Here is a 26,760-nt window from a genome sequence, read left to right on the forward strand (position 1 = left end):
GGGCTGACCCAGCATTGTGGCAGGGCTGTCCTGTGGAGAGCCCGCCAATGGCCTCCTCCAAATCAAACACGATTGAATACAGGAAAGGGGGCAAAAAATAATGAGTTCCAGGACAAAGCATTTTCTTAGGTCATTGCAACAAAACAGGGATGAGTTCTAAATGAGATACTCTCTGGAAGTGGTCTGCAAATTGACCTTCCTCAGCAAGCCACAACCCTCGTTCCTGTGCTCCTGCCTACCCCCTATTTCTTTTGACTTGTCTGTCCTCCAAAGGAGACTGTAGTTTCTAGATAAGAAGATGGGCTGGATCCTAAAGGAAGGGTAAGGAAGGATTTTTCCCAAAACTTGGGGGCCAACTTGAAATTTATTATCAATGCCTAACTATCTTTTATGTTTTAAAAGATTCATGATGGGTCTCCCCGGTGGCACAGCGGTTGAGCGCTGGGCTGTGAAGCTGCTGCAGACTCTGCAGTGCCGGTATGATCCCCAGCCACTGGCTAGGGTCCCACATGGCGTGCACACTCTCTTGTGGCGCCCGCTGCTCCCCTCAGCAGTGTACTTCATCAGTCTGCCTGTTCAGCTCCCCGCTCTGGCTCTGGTGAATTCTCTCACCCTCCCACCATGCTTCTGACTGTACCCAGTGCTTGTATAAATAAATAAATAAATCTAAAAAAAAAAAGATTCATGAGACTAGTAGGTCATTTCATGAAACTTTTCAAGCAACTCTGAGAAACAATCAGATAAGGATATCGGATCATAAACTTTTAGCAAAGACCATTAGAGATCATTTCCATTTCACAGTTGAGGAAGCTAAAGTTCAGAGGTTATTCAGTTCATTAAATGACAGTGAGGTGAACCCAGACCTGCTTAGCTGGGTCCAGCAGTGCCACGGTACTTTCCTTAATGCCCTGTTGTCCAAAGAATGCTACCTAGTTATGGAGAAGGAACATTTGAAATCATGGTATCAAGTGTTTTGAGGTTGCCCCTTTCATTGACAAGTCCTTTCTGGGAGATTTAACTACATCTGGCTAAATGAAGTGATCCATTTAGAGCAATTTGAAATCTTTTGAAAGAATGATTATTTCCAATAGCAGTGAAAGTTAATATAGTTAATATAGCTATAGCTATGTTCTCAGGGGTATATTGGTCTTTCTATCACCTCAATGAACTGCTCAGGGTTTTATTGGATCAGCCTGGCATGAAACCGACCACTGTAGCTAGCTGGTGGGAAATTCTACATCCCTTGCTTCAGAGTCCCTCAGCATTGATGCTAGTCTCTGGAAGTGGAAGCCTCCAGAAGTGACTTTGGAAGGAATTTTTCCTGGTCAAAGGATGCTTGCTTTTTAGCCTCCATGATTTTGGTGAATTGAAATTGCTAATGAAACATTTAAACACATCCTCCTTTTTTAGAGCTTGGCAAACTCAAGTGTTAGCTGGGATGTAAAAAATCATTAGCTTCAGAGTTAGGCAGACATGGGCTCAAATATAAATTCAGCCTCTTACTAGAGATAGGTCCTTCAGCATGTTAATTTACTTCTCAGACGTAAGATACCATCCCCATAAAGTGAAGTTTGTAACAAACACCTTCTGAGGCTGTTGAGAGGATTAGGGGAGATTATGTATATAATGTCCCTCACAAGGAACCCAGACTCAAAGGCACCTTTTGGACACCCCCACTTTAGTTCAAAAACTATCTTCAAAAATGAGTAACAATAACATGTTAAAGTCTACTCAGTTAATTGGTGGTAAATTTGAAAAACAACTGTTCTGGTAAATAACTAATTTAAGCATACCTTACTTTAAGAGAACCAACCATTATAAAAATTATGCAGATAAATCAGATGTGACTATGGCATTGGCAATGGATTCTTTGCTTCACAAATTGATGTACTACAGGATTCCTTTAAAGAGAGGACTTTCTTAACATTCTTCAGATGTTACTGGAGTCCTACATGACTGTTAAAAACACACTGTCCTAAGGGAATCATACCCATACTCCTTCAAAAGCAACAACTTGCCTCTCTACAAGTAGGTCTTGACAACTGGGTTTAGAGCACAACTGCTTAAAACCAGTGCATTTCTGATGATATCTAGCTCTGCATTTTCTGCAATGTGCTCAAACAAGTCTGTTTTTAAAGATTCAACCAATATGAAGTCTCAGCTTTATCATCAAATCAAATATGTTCTTTTCTCTCCCTCAGAAATAGAATGTTATCCACTTTGCCAGGCGTCATACTCCACACATTATTTGTTCACAATGATAAGCACTGTCACTTAGCATGAAATCAATGAAAAGGGAAGGAAGGTTTGCTTTAGTATGGATTTATAAGAAGTGAGGAATGTACTCTTAGAAATATTCATTATCCATTATCCATGAGCTTTGTACAAATTGTAACTGATTTTGAAGGTCTTGCCATTGAGCAAACACCAAGGGTCTTTGTTCGATTTAAAGGAGGCATTACAGTTGGCTTGGTGTATCCAACTGGAAGAGATACTTCTCATTTTCAAAGTGAGTTCTTCAAGTCCTGCCTTGAAGCACTCAACAACCTCCAGTTTTGCATAAAGTTTAAAATTTATCTTGACACTTGAAGATAGAGATTTTAGATGAAAATTCATTTTTCCACATAGCCCAAAATTTAATCATGTATTGAGAAAAATTTTAATTTAAATTAGGATTATCTTTATACAGAAAGGCAAAAATCTGGAGCATGTTTGTACTTAATTTGGTTTATAAGTGAAAGAAACCAGGAGAACCTTCTGTTCTGTGATACTCATTCTCCCTGGTATTTTTTTTTTTCTGTGTGTGTGTAGGAAGGGAACAAACGAAAGTGAGGTGAAGTCAGAGTTTATCTTCTCTGAGAGCTTTCATTTCCTCTAAATCTATTTTTACTTGGTGTTACACAAATTATCCACCAATACAAAGCAGTTAGTTGGCTGGCGACAATGTTGCTCTCGGCAAACTGATTTCACAACACTTCAGATCCTAATAAGAGAAATCTTTGATTCTTTAACCAATGGGTATGAGTGTGCATTCTTCTGTGTGTTACCCATGATGACTCAGTGTCTAAGAAGGTGGAAACATAGTAGTTAATCTATTTCTGGTTCCTATATTACCTTTCAGGAATGGGCCTGAGAGACCTGGCTAAAATCCTTGAGTCATTTCTTTTAACATTTGATTGTGACTGTTTTGGAAGGTAGGGAATGGCCTTTAAAGATGAGATAATGGGGTATCAACAACTTAAAATACTTGGGTTTTCCAAGTGTCACCCCCAAAGCAGTGCTTGCCCCAGCTTGCCCACCATCTTATCACAGTGGTGGCTATTAAGCTTTAATTAACCCATGAGCTCTCTTGACTTCAAGTAGAACATACAACACATTTTGTGATGACAGAGGAAGGAAGAAATTTCTAGGATACAGAGAGAAAACTTCGCAGAGGAGATGAGCATTGCAGTGGGTCTTAAAGACTGCCCAGGGGCCTTCCTGGTGGCCTAGGGGTTAAGTCTCAGCGCTATCACCCTATCACCCCTAAGGCCTGAGTTTCATCCCCAGCCAGGTTGCTGACCCACATATGGTGCAGCAGACCTCTCCTCTCTTGCCCACAGCTCCCCTCAGCAGTGTATGTCAGTAGATCCACCTGTTGTGCTCCCCTCTCTGTCTCTGGTGAATCCTCTCACCCCCTGTACCTCTGGTCTACAACCCAGTTCTTCTATGCAAAACAAAACAACATAACAAAACAAAAAACCTTTAAAAAAAAATAAAGACTGGGGCCTCTCTGGTGGCGCAGCGGTTGAGCACTGGGCTGTGAAGCTTCCTGCAGCCTCTGTAGCACTGGTTCGATCCCCGGCCGCCGGCGAGGGTCCCACATGGTGTGCAGACCTCTCCTGCCACCCGCTGCTCCCCTCAGCAGTGTATTTCATCAGTCTGCCTGTTCTGTTCCCCGCTCTAGCTCTGGTGAATTCTCTCACCCTCCTGCATTTCTGACTGTACCCAGTGCTTGTATAAATAAAATAAATAAATTAAAAAAAAAAACTTAAAAAAAATAAAAACTGTCACGGAGCTTACATGTAGAATAGACTAGAAAGGCATTCTAGGTAAATAGTAGCATGTACAAAGAAAGCATACTCAGTATGAAGAGTGACGTTTTCTTTAGGTGAGTATAGGAGAGTTAACTGATGTTGGCGTCTAAACTGAGGACCTGATGTTTGTGTATTGCATTAAATTTACAACCTCAGACAAGCTGAACTTTATACCACTCATACCTTGGATGCCTATTAGTTACACACAGGTAGTTGTGATTACAGAAAGCAGATGGTGACCTGCTCTAAGACCCTTCTGGGAAAAAGTCCCATGAATGATCTGACTTGGTAACTCATACCATATTGTCATGAGCTGGACAATAGGATTAAGACTAGTGTGTGATGGTGGATGGGTGATAAGATCAGAACCACTTTTTGGTTTATTTAAAGGTCAACTCAGATTAAATGCTTCATTTCTTACTTCTGCCTGTTCATTCATTCATTAGCTGCTATCTTGTGGTGCTGTGCTATGAGGCTGGCCTATAACAGCAAAGAACCCCATGACCCCTGCCTGTGTTAATAGGGCTTATAATTTTGTTCAAACTAAGGTTCAAAGGATGCAAAGCAAATTTAATTCCACCAGTTAGAATAAAAGCAACATGTCTAAAGATTAATCAAAGGAACACATACAATTACTTATACAATCAAGCATGAAATAGATGATCTCAAGTGGCTGCTTTACTGATTGTTGAAGCAAAGAAATGAGGCTATTTTCAGACTTTGTAGACTTTAGGCTTTTGTGTGTTTGGGAACTCTACTCTAAACCATACTCCATATTAAGTAGAATCTTTGCTTTTAAAAACTGAAAACATTTTATAAAAATATAATTCAGCTTTTCAAATTATTGAACTATGAGTAAGTCATTTAATTTAGAATCATCTGTGAGTTTTTGGCAATCACAGAGCATAGTCAGAAATCTTTGCAAAGTGAGAAATATCTAATTTACAAAATGTTTTCAAATGTAATGAAATAGTTATGAACCCTACATGGAATAGTTAATGAGGATGACATTATATTTCCTACACATTTGTCTAAATGTTTATTAATTTGTATTTTGCAGTTTTTGTGTTTCATATTATGTAACCAAAATTTTTTATTCAGCTCTCCAACATTTTCATAGGCCCTGGGCATTCTGCCTACAATGCCTAATGGGTAAAATGCACCAAATCCAGAGTAAAAAAACCCAATGAAATTAAGCAAAGGTTTCACTGTGTATGGTTTCCAGTTAACTTTGAGAGTTCTTTTCTACTCCATGCAAAATTCTTGTAGAGAGCCATGCACTCCAACAAAACAGCATGTGTTAGCAGTAAAATATTTGCATTTCAGTGCTTATTAGGAAACACAAACAAGGCTGATGCCGTTCAAAATAAAACCTTAAAAAAGTAAGACAAAACAAGGGTAGAGGAACTATTTTTTAAGCCCTGTTGTGCTAACCACTGTGGCAGGTCCTTTTTATATACTGTTTGTGTTTCATGCTCACCACAATCCTATGAGCTAGTTATCATTATTCCCCTTTACACATGGAGAAACCAAACCCTAGAGAAGTTTGGTAATTTGTCAAGGGATATACAGCTATGAAGAAACAGAATCCTAAAGCCCACGCTCTTTACATAATACTGACACATTCCTCTTGTTCCAAAAATGGGTGGGGATTATATGATCATCTTTCTTTCTCTAACCACGGATTTAATAAATGATGAATGTTATTTAAAGTGGATGGCATGCAAAGAGGTGGGTAGAGGCTGGAGTTTCCCCGTGAGCAAGCTGAAGAGATAGAAGGCAGAATTCATTCACTGTATATTTTTTAAGTGATTCATAGTAGGACAAACTGGTGGATATAACTTCTGGAGCCCACAGTCTAAAGCAGCATCAAGGAAATCTTTAACTATGGAAAGTCCCAAATTACAATCAGATTGGAGCCGAGCCAACCCCTCTGTGGCCCCTTCACAGCATTCCTCTAGGTGCAATTCCTGGACCACACCCTCCTAGGTATCCAGGAGCTTATTAAAATATAGACTCCTGGGCTCTGGGTAGAATCTCTCAGGAGAATGGCTGCCTAGGAACCTGCATTTTAACTCACCTACTCTACCTCTCCAGGTGATTGTTATGTTCCCTAAAATTTTAAAACCACACTTGAGTAGCTCAGGAAAGGATTTCACTGCCTCCTTTTTCTTCTCTAACAACTTTTTTTAGAAAATATTTATTTATTTATTTATTTAGGCAAGAACCAGGGTACAGGCCAGATGTGCTGGAGGGTGAGAGGATTCACCAGAGACAAAGATGGGAACAGAACATTCGGCAGACTGTTCTGTGCAGAAATGCACTGCTGAAGGGAGCAGCGGGTGAGACAGGACAGGTCTGCCACGCCATGTGGGACCCTCGCCACCTGGCCGGGATCGAACTGGTGCTGCAGAGACTGCGGACAGTTTCAAAAGCCCTCTTGATCCCCACTGAAGCAGGATTAACTCTTACAGTCTTAGCTTAAGTCCTTGGTGAGATTCTCACCCACAAAGATCATGAGTGTGAAAACCTATTGGGAGGGAGATTTTTATCTAAGTTTTAAGAACAGTTGCTGTTGCCTAGAAGGATAAAAGTATGTTTTAGCAGCCAAGCTCTCTCCATGGGAGGGAGGGAGGAAAGAAAGAAGGAAAGGAGGAAGAGAGGGAAAGAGGACAGAAGGGATAGAAGAGAGGAAGGGTAAGAGGGAAAGGAGGAGGGGAGGAACTAGAGGGAGAAAGGGGTGGGGAAAGGAGAAAGCAATGGTCCCGTGAAAGGAGGAGGTAGGCCGGGACTTTAAGGTGAGGCCAGGAGAACATCTGGTGTTTTTTCTTTGTTTGTTTGTTTTCAAGATTTTACTTATTTATGCATACAAGAGCTGGGGTACAGGTCAGAGGTGTGGGAGGTGAGAGGATTCACCAGAGACAGAGTGGGGAGCAGAACAGGTGGATCCACTGAAATACACTGCTGAGGGGAACAGCGGGTGAGTCAGGAGAGGTCTGCTGTGCCATGTGGGTAGCTCCCTGGCTGGGGATCGAACTCGTGCTGCAGTGGCTGTGGACAGCTTCATAGTGCTACTACTTAACTCCCTGTGCCACCAGGGAGGCCCAACCCTTGATGTTTTCAGGAAGAGCTAGGACCAATCTCTTGCTGTTTCTATCTTTTTCTGTCCCTATATCTCCTTTCCTGTTACCACCTTAGACCCTGACTGCTCAAAAGCTCCATGTTCCATGCACTATCTACTCCTTAGCTCTGGTCAGGCCTCCATCAGGTTTGGCTGCAACCCTGTGAGGGCAGGCAAGGGTCCTTTTCAGAAGTAGGCTTCCTCCCACATGCATCATCTACTTTTTGTTAAACACACTATGTTCCTTTGTTTTAAAATTAAGAAAGCAAGGGGCCTCCCCCGGTGGCGCAGCAGTTGAACGCTGGGCTGCGAAGCTGCCCGCAGCCTCTGCAGTGCTGGTTTGATCCCCGGCCACCGGCGAGGGTCCCACGGGGTGCGCAGACCTCTCCTGCCATGCCCGCTGTTCCCTCAGCAGTGTTTTTCGTCAGTCTGCCTGTTCTGTTCCCCGTTCTGGCTCTGATGAATTCTCTCACCCTCCCACACTTCTGACTGTACCCAGTGCTTGCATAAATAAATAAATACATCTTTAAAAAAGTAAAATAAAATTAAGAAAGCAAAAAGAACAATGAGTTTGAGCACCCAAGGGTAACCCAGCACCCTAACATGGATTGACCAGAGTCCCTTCTAAAGGGATGGAGAACCAAGGAGCAAAACTATGGTCAGTTACAGCAAATAAAATGGGAAGAGGTCTGATGTTCTAGACATTTTAGTCTTGGAACTAAAAAGGTTGAGTCTGAAAAGAAAAACATGTCACCTTCTTGCCAAAACAAATTGATGAAAGTTCAGATTCCACCACCTTTCAGCCAAGCATTTCCTGTTCTGGTCTCCCCCATCTGCCTCCCTCTAGCTTAAATGAGGAAGAGTTATTTTTAAGGTGCAAACAACTAGTACTACGATTGGGAGAAGTAATTTATTTATAGTTATTCCTTTCAACTGTTCTTTCCCCCCCTAGAGATAAAGGCCTGGCTTAGCTCTCTCTTTGAGTCTAAAATTCCTGGGTAAGAAGGACTTTGAAAGGTCATGCAGCAGTCAGTCTGTCACTTCTAGATGGGGTCAGTACAATTCAAGTCGGAAAACTATTCACCACTTCTTGAGAAATTCCTTCTAATGTATATATACATGACTTAAACAACATGCTGTGCTCTTGAGAACTGTTTTGTAAAACATACTTTCTGTATGAAAGGTGATCTTAAAATGCATTTATGATTTTGCTATTTAAAGAAATCCAGTAGAAAGTCCCTCCTCCCCTTGTTTTCAACAGAGGACCCATTATCATGCAAATAGATATCCCCTAATTTACATGGGCTTGTAAATTCAAACTTTGTATAATTTTTTGATGTAGGACACACCTATATGTAGTGTTTGAGGCATCAATTAGATTTTTCTGGCATCTAACTACATCTTTTCTCTTGTAATTCAGGGATCTTTTTTTTGTTCTGTTAAATCAGTCCATTCCTAATACTCACCCTTGGAATTTATCAGTCAACAAAAGAGAAAAGTCCTCTTATGAAATTCTCACAAAAGCATTATCTTGGTGTTGTCTCTCCTCCTCCCACTAAGTTTACTGATGTTATTTTCTCCCCAGCACATACATCCACCTGGCACTGCAGTGTTGGCTTATGTCTTCCCACTACAATGGATCATGAGGACTTATATTACAAGCATGAAAAATACATGAGGTGTTTAAAAGTCATTCAGTAAATGAAATTTCTTTTTCTCTCAAATTGTTATGCCGTTTTAGAAGGATAGAGTTCTGGAGAGTTCATTTATTCTTTTTTCCCTAACAAGAAGATTTCCTATCTTAACTCCACTATTCTTACTCAGATACTTTATAGGACTTACTTGAATGACAAGTGGATGGATGGCTCCTTTCTAAATTTATGATTATCTCTGTGTTTTAAAATTTTAAGTGAATAACTCCACAGAACAAGTTGGTTGGCATGACCCTCTCTAGACTTCCTCAGCACCTCTATGTCTGGTGAGCTCTTGGAACAGCCAGGCCAATGAGGTCCTGAGTCAGCTTTTGGTGAAAGGTGGGTTCTTGCTGCATGACTGTGCTTATACAAAATTGGGTGCCTTGTACTACTCAAAGAAAACATAGAAAAAACTAGAAATTATTTGAGTGCAGAAGGTAGGTCTCAAAGTAGGTCTACCAGACAGATGGAGAGAAATAATATAAAAACCTAGTATAACCCAGAATGACAGGAATTTATAATGACTGTGAATCAACAGTATCTGGCATATAGTAGCAATTCAAGAAAATTTTGCCAATGAATGAATAGAAATATGATGCAAAAATAATGCCTGAGCCAGGGTACTAGATATACTACTTGGAAATTTCAAGTTCGTATTTTGGGAACATTTCTATTATTCCTAGTGCAATGGGGAAAAAAGTAGAACAAAAACACAGTGAGCTGATCACTCACCTTTTTACTTAAATGGGGACCATTAGCTCCCTCAATGCCTCGCTGCACTGATGGTGGCACTTGATATACTTCTTGCTCCTGGATACCATGGCCAGTGGGTACTTGGTAAATTCCCTGATTTTGGTAGGAAGGTGGCACTTGGTAGATATTGTCTCTTGGGGCACCCTGTGAATTTGACACTTGATACAGTTTCTGTTGGCCAAAGCTCTGGTGCATCAGTCCAGAAGTGGTCTGGTCTTTACTGGACGAAGGCTCCTGCATAGAACCAATCAGAAGCTTCACCCGGTTGCCCGGGACGATGCCTTGCCGACCATGTAAGGCGCAGAGCCACCATCCTTCCAGGCCTCCGGTGTTCTGCTCTATGACAGTCAGAATCTCTCCCTTGCGGAAGGCCAGCTCCTCAGCGCACTCTGGGACATTGTCATATAATGCTTTTGCCATAAGATTCTAGGAAGGAGAGAACAGAGGAAATCATGTTAGAATATTCTTTTAGTCCTCTTAACACCTAAAGCCCATGCTCTCATGGGGAGGCACTACCTGCAAAGGAGAGAAGACTATATATGAACAACAGCCTGTAAGGAGAAAAACAGATGTTGTAGACAAAAGACAGAAGGGTATGTCTGTGTCTGCCACCAGTGACATCAGACTGCTCCGTGGAAAAGCTCACAGCACCACAAGTTTTTTCCTCTTGCAGTATTTGCTGTGCCAAGGAATTATGAGTAGTACCGTTAAAGAGACAGAGAATGGTTTACTGTACAAAACATTTTTCTTCCTCTCGAAGCCAACTCAAACGATAAAACATAAAATATTAAGATGTGCTAAAATCAACATTTCTCAATTTTTTTTTCATACAATGGAGGTAAAAAGATTCAAAGCAAATCCCAAGTAAACAGAATTTGGTATTAAAGTAGAAATAAAAGTACACTTATTCATGCTTTAGTAGGGCTTAATTAGTTCTTATGCTCAGTTGATCCTTGGAAACAGGGGGACTCTCCCATGATAATCAAACAGAGCACAGGGTGACGTAGTCTGAGTCTTCTCCAGGTTTGACAACAAGGATCTACAAGGAATCTATAATATGAAGACAGATGCCATCTCTTTCTGTTTTCTTTTCATACCTGAAGATGTATGAAAAGAAGACCCCTTCTCACCCAGCCACTTTATCACCAGATTGTTGAATCTCACCATTCACATTAGAAAGCTTTCCCCTTTCATGAGCCCAAAACACTTTCTCTCTTTGTATGAAGGCCTCTCTGGCACATTCAGTACTAAAAAGACAGCCAAAGTAGGCAGTCAGCGGAGAGTGGGCAGGCAGTCAGTGCTGACATTCTTGGAAGCCTTTCAAAGGCTCTGAAGATTTCATTTCTTGGCATTAGAAATGTTTCACAGCAGGATGGCCGCCATTACCACATGCCTGCTCCTTCCAAGTGCATGGAAGAGTCAGGGAACATTGTAAATTCATCCTAAGGACTCACAGAAAACTAAAAGTGATCTCTCTGGTGCTTCACTAATATCCTGGCAAAGATGATCATTTGTGGGAGAAAGAGTTGCTGATTGGATGAAGCAAGTTGGTGATTTACATATTGGTAGAATTTCTGTTAGGATTTCTCCTCTTTTTCCTTCTCTAGAAATGTTTACTTGATCTTTCAATCTTCTATTTTTCATTCCTTTGTAACTGACATACATCAATCACCTCCCTCCCCCTGTACTATGCCGGCAGCCACAAGTTCTACACTGTGTGCTGGCTGGTTGCTATGGAGATGCTGTGCTATGTGAGGGATCTCTACTCTGTCAACAGTTGGGAAGGGTCCTAGCTTTTCTCTGTTAGTCAAGTTCCTCTTAATATGTATGTATGTAACCTAAGGACATAAGTCATAGAGGTCAGTACCCAGGAAGTCTTGTGATGCTCTTTAAGAAGAAGGTTAAAGTTCTTGTTCTTGTTCTTGACAGTTATAAAATCCTAGAAGTCTGTGACTTAGACAGGAAAGTGGGAAAAGAAGCAGAAGGGAAACTATGGTTGTTGAGGTCCAGGAGAAAGTTTTACTTAGTACTTATAATCTAGGAAGCTTTGGGTTCCTTCTGACAATTAAGAATTCATATTACATAAAGATAAAATCACACAGCATTGTATCCTGGTTTGAAGAACCATTTAAGGGTGTCATATCCTAAAATCTCCTGTTTATCTTCTTTTGGGTGCCCTGTAATTTTAAATTAAAGAGTTACACACGATAAGATTCTGATCCTTTGTACCAAAATGATCTCAAGGAAATTATTAAAGTCATTTTGGGATGACAGAGCAGGGAGAGAGCTGACACTCCGGTCGCTCTCTCTGAGGTCCTTTCAACAACTGGGAATGGCTGGTAAGAAAGTCCCAACATGAAATCAGAAGTGACAGAACCGGGACCAGTTGAATGGGAGCTGAGGAAGGAGAGCTGTGTAATTATATTGGCTACAAAGAAGGAAAAGAAAAGAAACAAAAAGCAGTAGAAAGGCAAAGAATGCAGACCTAATCAGCATAAATGGGCTCGAAGTGTTTAGAGTTGGGTCACTGCCATGGATCTCCATGAAGCACTGAAGTAGGGCACTGGACCATGCTTGATTAGAGGCTGTTCGAAATCCCCGAGAAAGGGTTGTGCTGGATGTTCTTTGTCTCCTGTCCCAGTGACCTTCCCACCACCTGGTCAGCAGCATGCTAATGTTTCTAGATGAGTCTCACGAGCTGCTTCTCTGAGAAGACTTTCAGAGGTCTATTGTCCTTGCTAATGTAGGCACCATGGATAAATTCTCCTTATTGGTTGGCCATGATTTCCCTGCAGTCCTGTTGCCCACAGACATTAAGATTTAAAGAGATAGGGTCACAAGATTGTTGGCGGCAGGCACCGCAGTGGTCACTTGACATGGCATGTGCTGACAGAGATTCTTAATTTTGTCTGAACAGGAGTAAGTTATTTAATATCTGGGCAAGCTATCGAGAGCCAAAATTCATATCCAGCCACTCCTCCAATTAGAAGATTGCAGCTTCAGAGATCTTAGAGAACAGTTGGACCCAATACCCCATTTTACAGATTAGTTAACAGGTCTGGGGAGGCCAGACGGTTGGTGTCAGAAATGGGAATAGAACTGTGGTCTCGTAGTTCAGTTCTTCTTCCACATCTGTAAGCCACCTTGTCTGTGCTATACAATGCACTTCTGACTGGGCTCAATTCTTACAGTAAAGTCCTTAAGATGGTAAATTTTTCTTATCATGTCTCTTAGAATAAATAAATTCTTGGGGCCTGGGGTTCTAACTGTGATTTGGACAGATTAATGTGCCTTTTTGTGCCTCAGTTTCCTCATCTGTAAAGTGAGAGTGAGGGTATTAATACCTACCTCATTGGTTTGCTGTGAGAATTAAATGGATTAATTCAAGTCAAGTGCTTTAACAATGCCAGAGATTAGGAAGATATTATAACCATTTATTTCATTTGTGGAATGAATGGTGCTTTGGCCTTCAGCTCCCTACCCAGCATAGCTCCTCTCAGGCCTCAATCAAAGGTTGGTTGTGTTTTTTTTTTTTTTTTTAATTAAGCTGAGTTTTTATTTATTTATTTGTATGTTTGTTTGTTTGTTTATTTATTTATACAAGCACTGGGTACAGTCAGAAGCACAGGAGAGTTAGAAAATTCACCAGAGCCAGAGTGGGGAACAGAACAAGCAGACTGACGAAATACACTGCTGAGGGTAGCAGCGGGCGGCAGGAGAGGTCTGCGTGCCATGTGGGACCCTCGCTGGCGGCCGGGGATGGAACAGCTTCGCAGCCCAGCGCTCAACCGCTGCGCCACCAGGGGAGGCCCTGATGGTTGGCTGTTTTCTAATGATAATTCATAAAGTCAAATTCAGACACTACAAAAGTGGTTCTAATCAGGATTGGAAATTGGCATTTAGGTCATAAATCTTACTTGAGGCACTGCCTAATTGTAGTATCTTATAGAATTGATGCCCCACTCCAAGTTGTCTCAGAAGCCTCTTTGGATTCCATGATTTCACTTCTTGGTTCTCCCTTTTCTTTTGTTCTCATGACCACTCATCTTCCTTCTCCTTCACAGTCCACAATATATTTTTTTAAAGATTTATTTATTTATGCATACAAGCACTGGGGTTTAGCCCAGAGGTGTTGAGGAAAGAAGATTCACCAGAGACAGAATAGGGAGTGGAACAGGAGGATCTACTGAAATACCCTGCTGAGGGGAGAAGCAGGTGAGACAGGAGAGGTCTGCTGCACCATGTGGGTAGCTCCCTGGCCGAGGATCAAACTTGTGCTGCAGTGTCTGGTGATAGCTTCATGGTGCTGAGATTTAACTCCTTGAACCACCAAGGAGGCCCCATAATATCTTTTTTGTCCATCCCTTAAGTGATCATGTCGCAAAGGGATTTCTCTTTGCACCTTTCTCTCCATGCATATTCTCTACAGGAAATCTCATCCATGCATGGCATCTCAATACATATCCATAGCTCTAGTCTATATATTTCATTTATCCTCTCATAGTTCCAATTGCCTAATGAGTGTCTTTACCTCTCGCTCAACATGTGCAAAGACTTTTTTTACTCCGCTTTATTTTTTATAATTATCAACATGCAAACAGCTGTTCAAGATGGCCGCCTCAGAGGTTTTCTGAATCTCTTCACAACTTAAAACCTGATCAGGTTGGACTTCACTTTTCCCCCTCACTGAATCTCCTACTTTAGGCATTCAGCAATTTTTTCCCAGCAATGACTTTTTCAACTGATTTTCTTGCATTGAACCATTTCCTACCTTAAAATCTATCATAGCCAGAATAATCATCTCTCCAAAACTGCCATGATCACTTTCCTTCACACATCTTTGCCATTGTATTTCTTACAGTATGGCCTATACTATCTAATTCAACAAACTCCCTAACTCCAGGGAGGCTGTCTTATTCCCTTGGCATTTCCAGAACTTTGGACTAACATCTGAAACAAAACATACGTTTATTAAATGTTAGTTAACTTGCAATGGATTCAGGATTCTGACTTCCTGGTACTGTAAAGAGAGGAAAAAAATTGTTTTTTTAAAGAAGTCAGCAAAGCGTTTGGTTAAAATTTTCAGGTGGACATAGAAAGATGAATAGAATCATAAATATAGTGTGTCTAAGTCACACAAGACTCACAGAGAACAGAGGATACACCAAGCAGGAAAGTGCCTACCCCTCCTTATTAAAACAGGATAATGACGTATATGGGGAATCTGAATCCTAGTGTCCACAACCCCCCAGCAAACAGGAAAACCAAGAGGAGGTGACCGTCCCAACCAGATTAAAACAAAGATCTCTGTAATAGCCTTTTCCTCCTTCAATGTAGCAACCCACACCATTCACACTTTGCCAAAACATTTCGGTTCCACTGTTTCTGGTTCCCAAGATCTGCCTGAGGAATGGGAAGTTAATACTGCACAACTCACCAGAACAGCAGGTACAGAAAGCTCTGGGTCACATGACACCTGCCACACTGCTCCTCCCCCACCTCTTTTCTGCTATCAAAATGTCAAGAAAGCTTATTAGTCCTACTGCCAAGGAAACTATGCTATAAATACAGAGAGGTGTGACTTGCAATTCCCAAGACCATTCATGCTTTGAAGAGAAGAGACACAATGGCTGGTGTGTCCTCCATTGGGACTGACAGCGTCTTCAATGGACAGCTTCCTCTTATTTTACTTCATTCTATATTTATCATACGGGAGCTCCTGCCAAGGCCTCAGAGTCACAACATTTTCAACAATCTTGCAAACTTTAGCAGATGTGTGTGTGTGTGTGTGTGTGTGTGTGTGTGTGTTTTGAAGGGGCAGTGGACAGATCCTGAGAAAGACTCAGTGGGAAAAAAAAGGCCATTATAGGGGAAATAAGCCCAAAGAAAGTAGCTGAGAGATGAGCATCATCAAGGTCAGGCTCAGTATAAGGTGAAAGCAAGGATCAAGTGCCTTTGTGCTGACAGAAATTAGCTTTGATGTGAAGGACCTTAAACAACTTGGCTCCCCTACCCACCATCACTTTTAAGTTAGAACAAAAAGTGGAATTTCCCCAAAGAAAGAAACAGTCGTGGTCAGAAAACAAGGATATCTGTAAATGCCTGGATACCAATTATTGGAACACTTGCTTTACACCTGGGTCCTGTCATTGGAGGATCTGGGATGTTGAATAGTTTAAGAACTGGATCCACTGGAGACTATTACGTAGCACACATGAAGTTTCAGGAGTCAGAAAATAAGGTACATAGCACATTCAAGTTTTTTCTCAGCAATACTTGTTGATTGTAATCTGACAATCAACATTGTGGAATCTGAACTACACCAGAGAGGTAGCAGCAGAGTCCTGCCAGGTCCCAGGAGTCCCCACTCATATCTCTGACCCTGGTGAGGACCATCCAATAAATCCACTCTACAGATTTCTCTGGCACCTACACCACATTTCAGCCAACGATTTTCATTTTCAAAAGAGCTTCTAAACCCCTAGATTTGTGCAGCGCTTACATGCTTACACGAATATCTTGGACCCTCTCTGGATGAATTGTTTTCTCTGCCCCAAGTCCTCACATTTTCTTAGATTTTTCCAGCCTGTGATTTTCAGTCACAACGTTCTCTTTGGAGTATTTCTAGAGGAGGCACTTTAAGAAAGGTGACATCAGACACTGCCTCCCAAAGCTTCACTTTGACAGACAGTGGTTCCCACATGCACCCTGGGGCTGCTGCATCCCATGCATTGTCCCTAGAAGCTTCCACGTTTGGGAACCTTAATGTCTCTTCCACATTGCCTTATTTCTGTTTGATGGTGAAATAATTTAGAACCAGTACCACTTTGGTAGATCATATACCAATGTGACACTAACTTTTAAGAACTGATGAGAAGATCTGATGCTCATGGCAAATTTGGATATTTGAATTTCAGAAAGAATTTTCTGTCTGACCAGGTTTGGTAACATGATATGTGCAGCACAGCTAAAATATTTTAAAAGTGTTTCTTCAAATGCTGGTTTCTCCATCTATTCTCCTTTGATAAGGCTGACGTGAGACATGAAATCACCAAAAGAGTAGAGTAAAATTTTTGTTTTACATTAAAAAAATTGTGAGTGGATTGTAGGTAGGCATGCAAGTTTGTGTGCAGCTTCATCGTCAGCTTTTATTATTTCTTGGCATGCGATGGGGGATGAACTGATTGCTGACAATATTTAATTATCATAAATAATACATGTGTCTTTAAGATCTCAATTTTCCACTCTTCTGTGGCCTTTGAAACCCATACAACTTGTGAGGTATTAAATAAGAGAGAAGCACACCTCCATTTTTGTTGGTATTAGAACCAGCAGTCACCCACAGATTGCCCAGAATCAACTAGACAAGAATTTGAGACTAAGAAGGCATTGTGGAAATCATTCTAAACCAATCTTCTTGTTTTATTGTCCAGAGGGTCTCTTATTAGATTAGCAGTAAAGCCAGCACTAGCATCTGGTTCCCCTCTCAATCTAGGATTTTTCCACCGTACCAGGATGTGCTTCCTGAGAACCTTCCCCATTGTAGAATTTAGTACTGTTGCTTTAAGTGTTGGAATTTATAAGCATTTGTCCCAGATTGCCTGGTTTTGATAGATTTAAGTATAGCACATTGGCAGAGGATCAAAAAAACGAGGCAGGCACAAACTCTCTTCAGGTTCTGTCCCTAGATAAATCTGACAGGCGCCATATAATGATGAAGGCCTGACACCCACTCACCAAAAAGATAGGTTTTATTAACAATAAAACAGCCACCTGGATTTCAGCCAACACTGCAGTGTTGGCACCGGATCACATCTACCTGCTTGTCTAGACAAATCCCTATAACATCCAGGTACTTGGGGAAGCAAAGTGAGAATTAAGTTATAAAGGAGAAAGAGACTGCAGTCCACTTCGTTCAAGTGTATTTCCAAACAGAATCGTTTCTCTAAAGTCAAAACACACAGGCTATAATCTCTCATAAAGTTTTTGAAAGAACAAAAAGATGTTCCTATTTTGATATATTTCCATATGTCTTATCTTTCTGTACAAAGGTACACAGCCCCTAAAGTCTGAAGATGTATCTAAACTCACCAATACAAACACAAACACAGGCTGACAACCTTATTTGTCTCCCATCCAGAATCCAGTTGATGTAGCTCAGATGCGACCTTCCCTGGAATTCTTTTCAGTGTCACCTGACTTAGATTTGATGCCTGATTGTTGGTGTCCCACTTCGCTTGTGAGGTGCTCAAAGAATTTTTTAAAAATGCATCTATACCTCTGAGAGGGCATATATAAGCAAACACTGTAGCGCAGCTGCAGGGCCATCTCAAGGGAGAGCCTATAGACACTGCAGTGTCTCAGCTAGAAGACAGAGGAAAGATGGAAGGGGTAAATGGAAGAGAGGAAAAACTTTGAAATGAAATTGTTCGATGCTCCTACATTTTATATTATATACCAATTTATCAGACTCAAATAGCTTTCTTTAAGGCCCAGTTCTAAATGCATGTTTATATATATACATATCTATCTATCTATATATATATATATATACACACACACACACACACGCACACCATATACACCAGAAGATTCCACAGAACGACAGTTGTCTTAGAGATGGTCTGACAGTTTTACGTGACTCTTTGCTTCTTTGTTCGAACAAATTGGGGCTAATCTTAGAAAATGAAGTTTCCTTTTGGCTAGAACTTGTTACATTAAGTTCAATCTTGACTCAAGACAAAATTAGGCCACATAGTTCTATAGTTGTATTTTTGTGCTTCTCTCACATAAAAAGCAAGGCAATTATTTTTAAGCAGAAGGAACTAGAGGAGATTAAACCAGTTATTTTTAATTAGGGGGAATTCTATTCTGTCCCCTCAGGTAACTTTAGTCTGTGGTTTGGAGACATTGTTGGTTGTTGTGTGTATGTGTGTCTGTGTGTGTCACTGGAAGCCAGTGGATAGAGGTCAGGGATGCTACTAAACATCCTGCAGTTCACAGGACACCCCACAACAAAAACTATCCATTCCAAATTGTCAAAAGTGCTGAGGTGCAGAAACCCAGGATAGAGGAATGGATACTAGAGGCAGACGGGGAATGTATTTTAGTTGCTCTTGGTTTAAACCTGACTGAATTCATTCAAGACTGAATTAGTAGAGTTTAGTCAGTCCTTATACTGGACTAAGGACAATGCAATCATTGCCTTTTGTGCTTCTGTTTCACCACCTGCAAAATAAGGATAATGAACATATTCTTTGTAATAATATTATGAGGAGTCATGATATGTATGTGAAACACTCATTTCTTCAGAAGAAAGGGTTTCTATAAAATCAAAGCACTGTTATTAGCTGCATTATTATGAGCTCATGAAATTGTGTCCTAAGAACTGTACTCCTCCCCTTAAAAAAAATTCCCCCAGGAGAAGAAAACAAACCCGAAATGATCTCATCGTGATTACACCTGCCACACCAAAAAACAGACACAGTTCAGAGAAACAAAATTCTTTCCCTCCAGCAATGAACTAAACTGCGTCTGTAATTAAGACCTTAATAAGGGAGCAGGAGGCTTGATGCAGACGCTGCAGGCGATGAGGTGAGGAGCTACCGTGCCAGATTTAAAACAAGAACAATTGAAATACAATCCCCCTCCCTGCCTAATGCTCTCAGGTGTTCTGTGCAAGTTCAGATTTTAAAATGGACTTTTCATCATTTCTAAAGGAAATGAGGCCTGTTTCTGCAAGGAAAAACAAAGGCCCATCTTCTTATTTTCAAGTAAATGTTATTTGTGATCACATTTGAAAAAAATTTCATGAATCCACTTTTTTAAAAAAAAAAAAACTTCTTGGGTTTTTTTATAAGGAAAAAGGGATAACACCTCCGCAGTTTATTGACCTCTGGAATAGTTTTGTTGACTGTCCAGTGACCATGTGGTCCTGAACATTCGAAGATAGCCCCAGTTTCAAATGTCTTTGCAACTGTCAGACCATCTGCCCTGTTTTGAGGTTTTGCATACCTACAGAAATTATATCTGTATGAAAATACAAGATAAGAATGCAAGTACATCTCTTGCTAATGGCTTGTCTTGGTTAAATGTAGGGTTTGGGACAAAAAGAACTGCTAAGTACTGGTAAGAGCCAGTCAAGGTAAATGTCCTTTAATTGACAAGATGATCTTTATAAGGAAGAAAAACATATTCCAAGGGTCTCTGGGCCTCTGAGAGATTGTCTACAAGTGCAGCTTCACAGTAAACAGTGTTTTTAGGAGAAAGAATGCTCTTGGGATAACTATTCCAATTTTTCCTTGCCCTTCTCTCACTAAAGGGTATGCTCACCACTTAGGTCCTGAGCAAAAAAGGTTGGAGAATCAGAGAGTATCACAGAAGTTCTGCCCCAGACAAGTGCTCCAGGCAAGGAGGCCTTCAGAATGTTGCTTGTCAGTGCTCTTGTGATAGCGGGGGAATACTGCTGGTCCCCTAACCTGCTTCTGTCAAATTCTAAGTCACACTACAAGTGATTAGTAACAAAAAATACCCCTGAGAAGTTCATCCACAGATGACGGACGGACGTGTTCTGTTAGATACTAAAGACTCTGAGCTGCAAGAACACTGGAGTAGCCTAGGGCTAGAGGAGCGTGGTGAGTCCTGAGTCAGCCACCATCTCCTGGGGAGAGAAGTGCTAAATTAAAGGTAACAAGCTGACTACCACAAATGAGTGAGATTCTGGCTAATTCATAAGGATTGTGCCATAATAGATGGTCTCCAAATAACTACATGAAGTTAGGGAAAATAGCAACGACACATCATGCTGCTTAAACACATTTTTTTTTATTAAATAGAAAAAAAAATCTCATTCAAATTTAACTTTATATGCCTTTTAGTTTTGTAACTTTCTATTGAATATCACAAATACCACCTTCCTCACAGGCAAACATAAAGAGTAAAGAATGGAATTAAACAAGTTGAAAAGGAGCTATGAGATATTTTTGTGCAATTCTGGTAATTTCATATATTTATATTTACTCAATCTTTATTTCTAGTAAGCATTACCATCAACATTCCATATAGAGCATTTTTTATTGATCTAACTATTACCTTGACATAGTAGAAACATCAGGAGAAATTCTCATATGCAACATATACAGCAAAATTTGCAATGAAATAAGGTACCTCCAAATCAATGGGCCCAACCTTTCAATAAAGATCTTGAACCACCTACTTAAACACGATTTAGCACCATTAATAATTGGGGAGGAGGTGTGGTGGAAAGAGACTAGTTATTTTAGAAGAATAATCTGGGTGGGGCCAGGTATATGCATTTGAAAACATGCCAGTGGCAATTTTATTATCTCCATGATTAGCAGCTTCACCTTCCACGATGATAAATTACTACTCATATTTTCTGGAGAGTCTGTTGCATCTTCCTCAAATAAGTGCCTCAATTAATCTAGACTGCATTTCTGGGGGGGGGGGAGCGGATTTTTTTTAAGTTTTTTTTTTTTTTATGCATACATAAGGGCCAGAGGTGGAGGGGCGGTGAGAGGATTCACCAGAGACAGAGTATGGAGCAGAACAGGCAGATCTACTGAAATACACTGCTGAGGGGAGAAGTGAACGAGACAGGAGAGGTCTGCTGTACCACGTGGCTTAGCTCTGTGGTCAGGGATTGAACTCAGGCCATAGAGTCTGGCAATAGCTTGATGGTACTGAGACTAACTCCTGCGCCACCAAGAAGGCCTCTATCTAGATTGCATTATTAACTAAAACTATGTTCCAAAAGAATCTCTCTTTCCAGTGTAGGATGGAAAAGGTTACTAACAAGAACACTTATTATGAAATGCAGATTCCTCAGGAAGATAGTCTTTTGCAGCTAGACTGTAATGTTCCCCAGGCTTTCAGAGTCCTCATTAACCAGTAAGAATTACCACAGGGACATGACTGGAATGTTCAAAGTAAATAAAATGGAGGGGGTGTTGCTGACAACCAATAACAGGTTGTTTTTTTTTTTTTTTTTTTTAGCCCTCTTTCCAAGCCCATAGTTCTTGCAATTATCTATTGCCTAGGAAACGGACAGTTATTCTCTGGAATTTTAAGTTGGGAATATAGTATTTCTTCCCACTGGCCCTGTTTTGTTTATCTTGGCATAAAAGACTTGGTAATTAAGTCTATATGTTACTGCAGAGTAATGCCATGGTCCCAGTGGTTGGCATTTCAAACAAATTTGTCTAGGTTTCTTTCTAACCTTAAAATGATCTAAAAATAGGTGACCAGGACCTCTTACTTTACATCTACATCACTCTGATAGATTGCATGAACATAAGGCATGTAGTTTACCCTGAACTTCTATGCTCCACAACTCCCTTGCCTTTGCATTTCACCTTTGATTTTTTTTAAAATTGATGATTTGACTCTCTTTTCCTCACTCAAACAATTTTGTTTTGGCTAATAATTTTAATGAACATTTCTTCTTATTTTTATCAACATAATGCTGTATATGTATATATGTACATTTGTTTTACATATTGATATTCTTTAAAGGATCAAATCAGAGCTGCTATTTTTAAATGCCTCTTATGTGCTAGAAATTGATGATTTTCATATATACTTACATCTGATAAGAAAGATATTATTATTTCCATTTTATAAATGAGAAAATGGAGGTCTGAAGTAGCTTGCCTAACATTATATTATCAGAAGGTAGCAAAAGTGGGATATGACACAAACCCACTATGCCATAGAGATTAAGACTCTGTCATCACATATGTGTTTTAAGTAATTTGACTTTCATTTTGATATTTGTTGAGCAAGATCCTATAATTTCAGAAATATCAATAAAATTACAATGACTATCAATAACAAGATACTAAATCATTAATATATAAATAATAATAATAACAACAAGTAGACACAGTATGTTGGTAAGTCTCGATGTCTGGGATTTGAATTTCTATAGCACACATCCTGGCCCATCTTAACCTAAGAATTGGGATTCTGTCACCAATTCTTGAGTCCATACTATGCTCTCAATATCTATTGAACATCTATATACAAGGAAAGCTGGCCAACTAGCATGGTCTACTTACTTTACAATCAAACATTATCTTGTTTAGGCCTAAAACAATAGTATGAAACAGATATTTTACAGATAGGAAAACTGAGGCTCAGGAGAGCTTAACTTACCCAAGCCCAAGATACAAGAACATTAAGAAACAAGAAACAGAAATCCTTTTTTTCCAAAGCCTGCATATAAATAAAGTCTACATATAAATAAAGGGTTGATCTCTTGAATTCAATAGAGTTTACTTAAAACTGGACAGGTCCAGATGGAAATCTATGTGCAGCTATATGAGTTAAATGAATGTCATTTAAATAGTGATTTCATTGAAAGGCAAAATGTGCTAACAGAGCAGTACAGAGGTGAAAAACATACAACTTATTTTAGGTATCAGAGGACAGTCAAGACTAAGGTTTAGGTTTTCCATTATTTTATAGACTAGATGGATGAGGAGACCTGACTGACAAACTAACCCAGACAGATAGGTACCAAGAGAGAAGGACAAATGAATGGAAAGAGCGAGGGACCAAGAGTCAAAAGAGAGGCAAAGGTAGGGGGCACAGGTGTGTTTTGAGGGCATTAGGTCTGCGTGGGTGGGAGAGGCACATTCTGCAGAAGCTAGTATTAGAGAAGCATAGACTGCTTGAAAAAAAAATGAGATATAAGGTCATGAGGGGACAGAAAAGGAAGGAAGTTTGCACAAAGTTTAAAAAGTAGAAATGACTTTTTTTAGAGAAGTCTGGGAGGGTAGACAGGAAATCACTGATGAATTCTGAGAAAAGAACTGATGTATATTCCAGCTAGAAAGGATGTTAAGGAATCCCTGGTATGTTACACACTGGGCAACTTGCTAAATTTGGTATTATCAAGTCACCTTCAGTTCTATGAAGACTTTCATTTTTGTATAGGTAAGCCATTTTGCTATGAAATGAATTTATTGAACAACAAATCATAAACAAATAATTAAGTTAATATTTTCCATTGCATCTTATATTGCTCTTAAATTCATAGATTGCACATAAGATTTTAAAAGGGAGCAAGAGGGCAGGAGTCGATAACTGGATTAAGTACAATGAATTACTTAGGAAAAAATAAAAGAATTTAAAACCAAAATAGCAAAGCAAGGAAAGAATTAGGAGTTATATGGGTCATAAATGACCATATTGACTAAATGGAAAAAGCTTGATCATTTTTTCTCAAGCTAGCTTGAGGTAATAAAAATGCTTTCCATGTCCCCTTGAAAGTGTTTAACAGTGCAAACTTTCTTGTTTCCCCAGTTTTACCTCACCCCCATTTAACAAGAACACAGTAATCTGAATATTAGAAAGTATTATATTATTATAGATGTTTCAGGTCTATCACATAGTGATTAGATATGTGTATACATTTCAAAATGATTACTATAATGTCTACTTTCCATCTTTTCCTTAGCAATTTCCTATTTTGTGGTACATTATTATTATTATTGATGACAGTTTCTGTGCTGTGCATTGCAATCCCATGACCTATTTATTTTATAACTGGAAGCTTGTACCCCTGAGTTCCCTTTATCCATTTCATCCTCCCCCACCTGGATTTCTAAAGTGTATTGTAAATTCTGTCTATAATTTTGCTTTAATCAAAACATTCAAGAATGAATTTGCTGAATGGTAAACTAGATATTTAACATTTCAATGTAGGCACAGAGGGTTCAGAAATTTGGCAAAGCCACAGAAGCTGCTCAGCTATGAGAGATAAGACAGGTAGCTCCTGATGAGCACCCAGGCCTGGGCCTGCACAAAGTGGGAGGGATCTCGGGCCTCTGCTCCAACACAGCTGTGCAGGGACCCTCCAGTCACCCTCCCTCCAGGCAAACAGCACCAACAAGCTACCTTCACACCCTCAGGAGGGGAGCCCTTACAGAGCAAGTCACTGCCAGCAGCACAGCCCCCTCTCCATGATTTCAGAATGCTCTCTGTATTGTCAGAAGAGTTTGTGGAAAACTCTTGATAAATTTATCATCATAGAATATATCACATTGCATCCCTCCTGTGAGAAATGGTCCAGTCAATACATAGGACAGTGACATATGCAGCCTTCCCATGAACAAGTGAAAAACAAAACTAGATTCAATGAAGCGCTAACCAAAAAAATTTACCAATAGTAAAAACTTACATTCCACAGTTCTCCAGATCATTGTAAACACATAGCCAGCAGACCGAGCTATGTGAGTGCAAATGGAGTGGCTGTTTGTTTGTTCTCTAGTTATGATCCCTGAAGTAGCCAAACCAGATAATCTGGTTCAAAAAAATCTTATAGTATCTGGATTATAAATCATAAATCTCTCAGTGAACATTTTTACATCTGACTGTGCTAAATTTATAGTATATAGAACACCACAGTGTTGGAAAGATAACTTCTGATTCCAGGGTTCACAGTGTAATAATTACTTGGTTTGAGCACCTAGAAGGCTCAAATTAAACAAATAACTGCAAAATATGCATTTCACTTTGCTTTGTAGAGCTACTGCCTTAAAAAAAAAAGTGTGAATCCATCTTATAGTAATACTGGGGATAACGTCTCAAATTTACTGGGGGAAGAAAAGAGCATCACATGGGACATTTTAAGGAGGTTCTTTTTGTCTTTAATAGTGATTCAAATTCACAAGTTCTGAAAAAAGATCACTTTAGTTAAACCCCAGTTCTACTCCCTTTTTTTCTTTCTTTTTTTTTTTTTTTTTTGCTGTGTGACTTTAGATAAATAACTTAGTCTCTGTGCCACAATTTCTACATTTGAAAGTAAGTATTATACTCACCTCAGAGTTATGGGGGGAGTTGAATAAGACAATCCTGTATTGCCACAGCAAATCTTAAAATAGATTGCCTAGTAGAGTTACCACAGGGTGTCAATCTGTCATTTTTTCACTGGTAGTATTTTTGCTGGTAAAGGTGTCCACAAGCTAATAAAAATCATGTGTTTACATCACTTGGCAGGGTATCCAACATTGGCAAGACCCAGGAAAGAGGCAGATTTTCTCTATGTATGCCAATCACAGTTTACATCATCAGTGGCATGATGTTTTCTTACCATAAGAGTAAAAATAAATTTGGTGAGATCACTGAATAAAAGTGACTTTAGAATTTGTCACTTTCTAGATTGTAGGACTCAATGTTAATTCCAGTCATTTATACTTTTCAATAAAAAATGTTTGAAAGTATATTCTTTTTTTCCATGAAAGTTGATTTTTTATGAAACTAAAGGCACTCAGCAATAAGGGGAGGTTGGGCAAAAGAAAAATCACTGCAGGCTAAGTAATATTTAATCCTATCACTATTCTAAATAAGTAAACTATAGAAATGCAGGTGAACCACTTCAAGAAAAAGAACATCCCTGGCAGGTAGAAGGATTTCTTTCTGGTTACATTCTAAGGTTAAATATTAAGAATCTTTAAGATTATCCATCTCTCTGAATTTTCCTATTGAGGCAGTAATGGAAAGCTGATAGCATGGTGATAAGTGATATCTGTGTCTTCAGACAGCTGTATGCAACCTTTTCAAGTGGAACTATAACTCATGACTTACAATAAAGACTTTCAACATTTAGATTTAGAACTTTTGAAGAAGATTTATAGCTTTGAACAAAAGAGGTATCACTGAAGTTAGCTGTTGGCTATTAGCCAAAACTTAGTGTTTACAGCCTCATATTAAAAAGGGATGGGCCAGAAGCTATATAATTCAGAAAGAAAGCAAAATAGTTCCACAGTTTTGAAGGTCAGACAGGTAATAGAAATTGTCGATACAAAAGCGTAAGTATCTTGCCAAAACTGCACTTTTGTTTAAAAGCACTAGGGCTCATGCCTATTCTAAAATAGAAGTGTTCATCATCCAAGGAAAATTCACAACATTGCAATCTCCTCTGTATGGTGTCCCTGGAAGCAACTTGCCTCCTAAGAGGGGGGCAACTTAAACAAAATGGGATATGCTGAGCAAGTGATAATCCTTTTGCCATGAATAAACACAAAAGCAATGGTGCAAAATGCATGGGAAATTCATGCTGCTGCAGTATTATCACAGTCTGTAAGCTTCA

At 39.7% G+C, this 26,760-nt stretch overlaps 1 protein-coding gene across 1 annotated transcript in view; it reads right to left on the bottom strand.

The window, feature by feature from the left end:
• Positions 1–26,760, bottom strand: part of NEDD9 (neural precursor cell expressed, developmentally down-regulated 9) — a 48,899-nt gene that overhangs the window by 21,392 nt on the left and 747 nt on the right. Inside the window, exon 2 of the mRNA XM_037519224.2 lies at positions 9,624–10,070. Coding sequence (XP_037375121.1) covers positions 9,624–10,070 — 447 coding nt within the window. The remainder of the gene's footprint in view (positions 1–9,623; positions 10,071–26,760) is intronic.

This window comes from Talpa occidentalis, unplaced genomic scaffold, assembly GCF_014898055.3.
Source record: "Talpa occidentalis isolate TD23 unplaced genomic scaffold, MPIMG_talOcc4v2.1 talOcc4.2, whole genome shotgun sequence".
Lineage (NCBI taxonomy): Eukaryota > Metazoa > Chordata > Mammalia > Eulipotyphla > Talpidae > Talpa > Talpa occidentalis.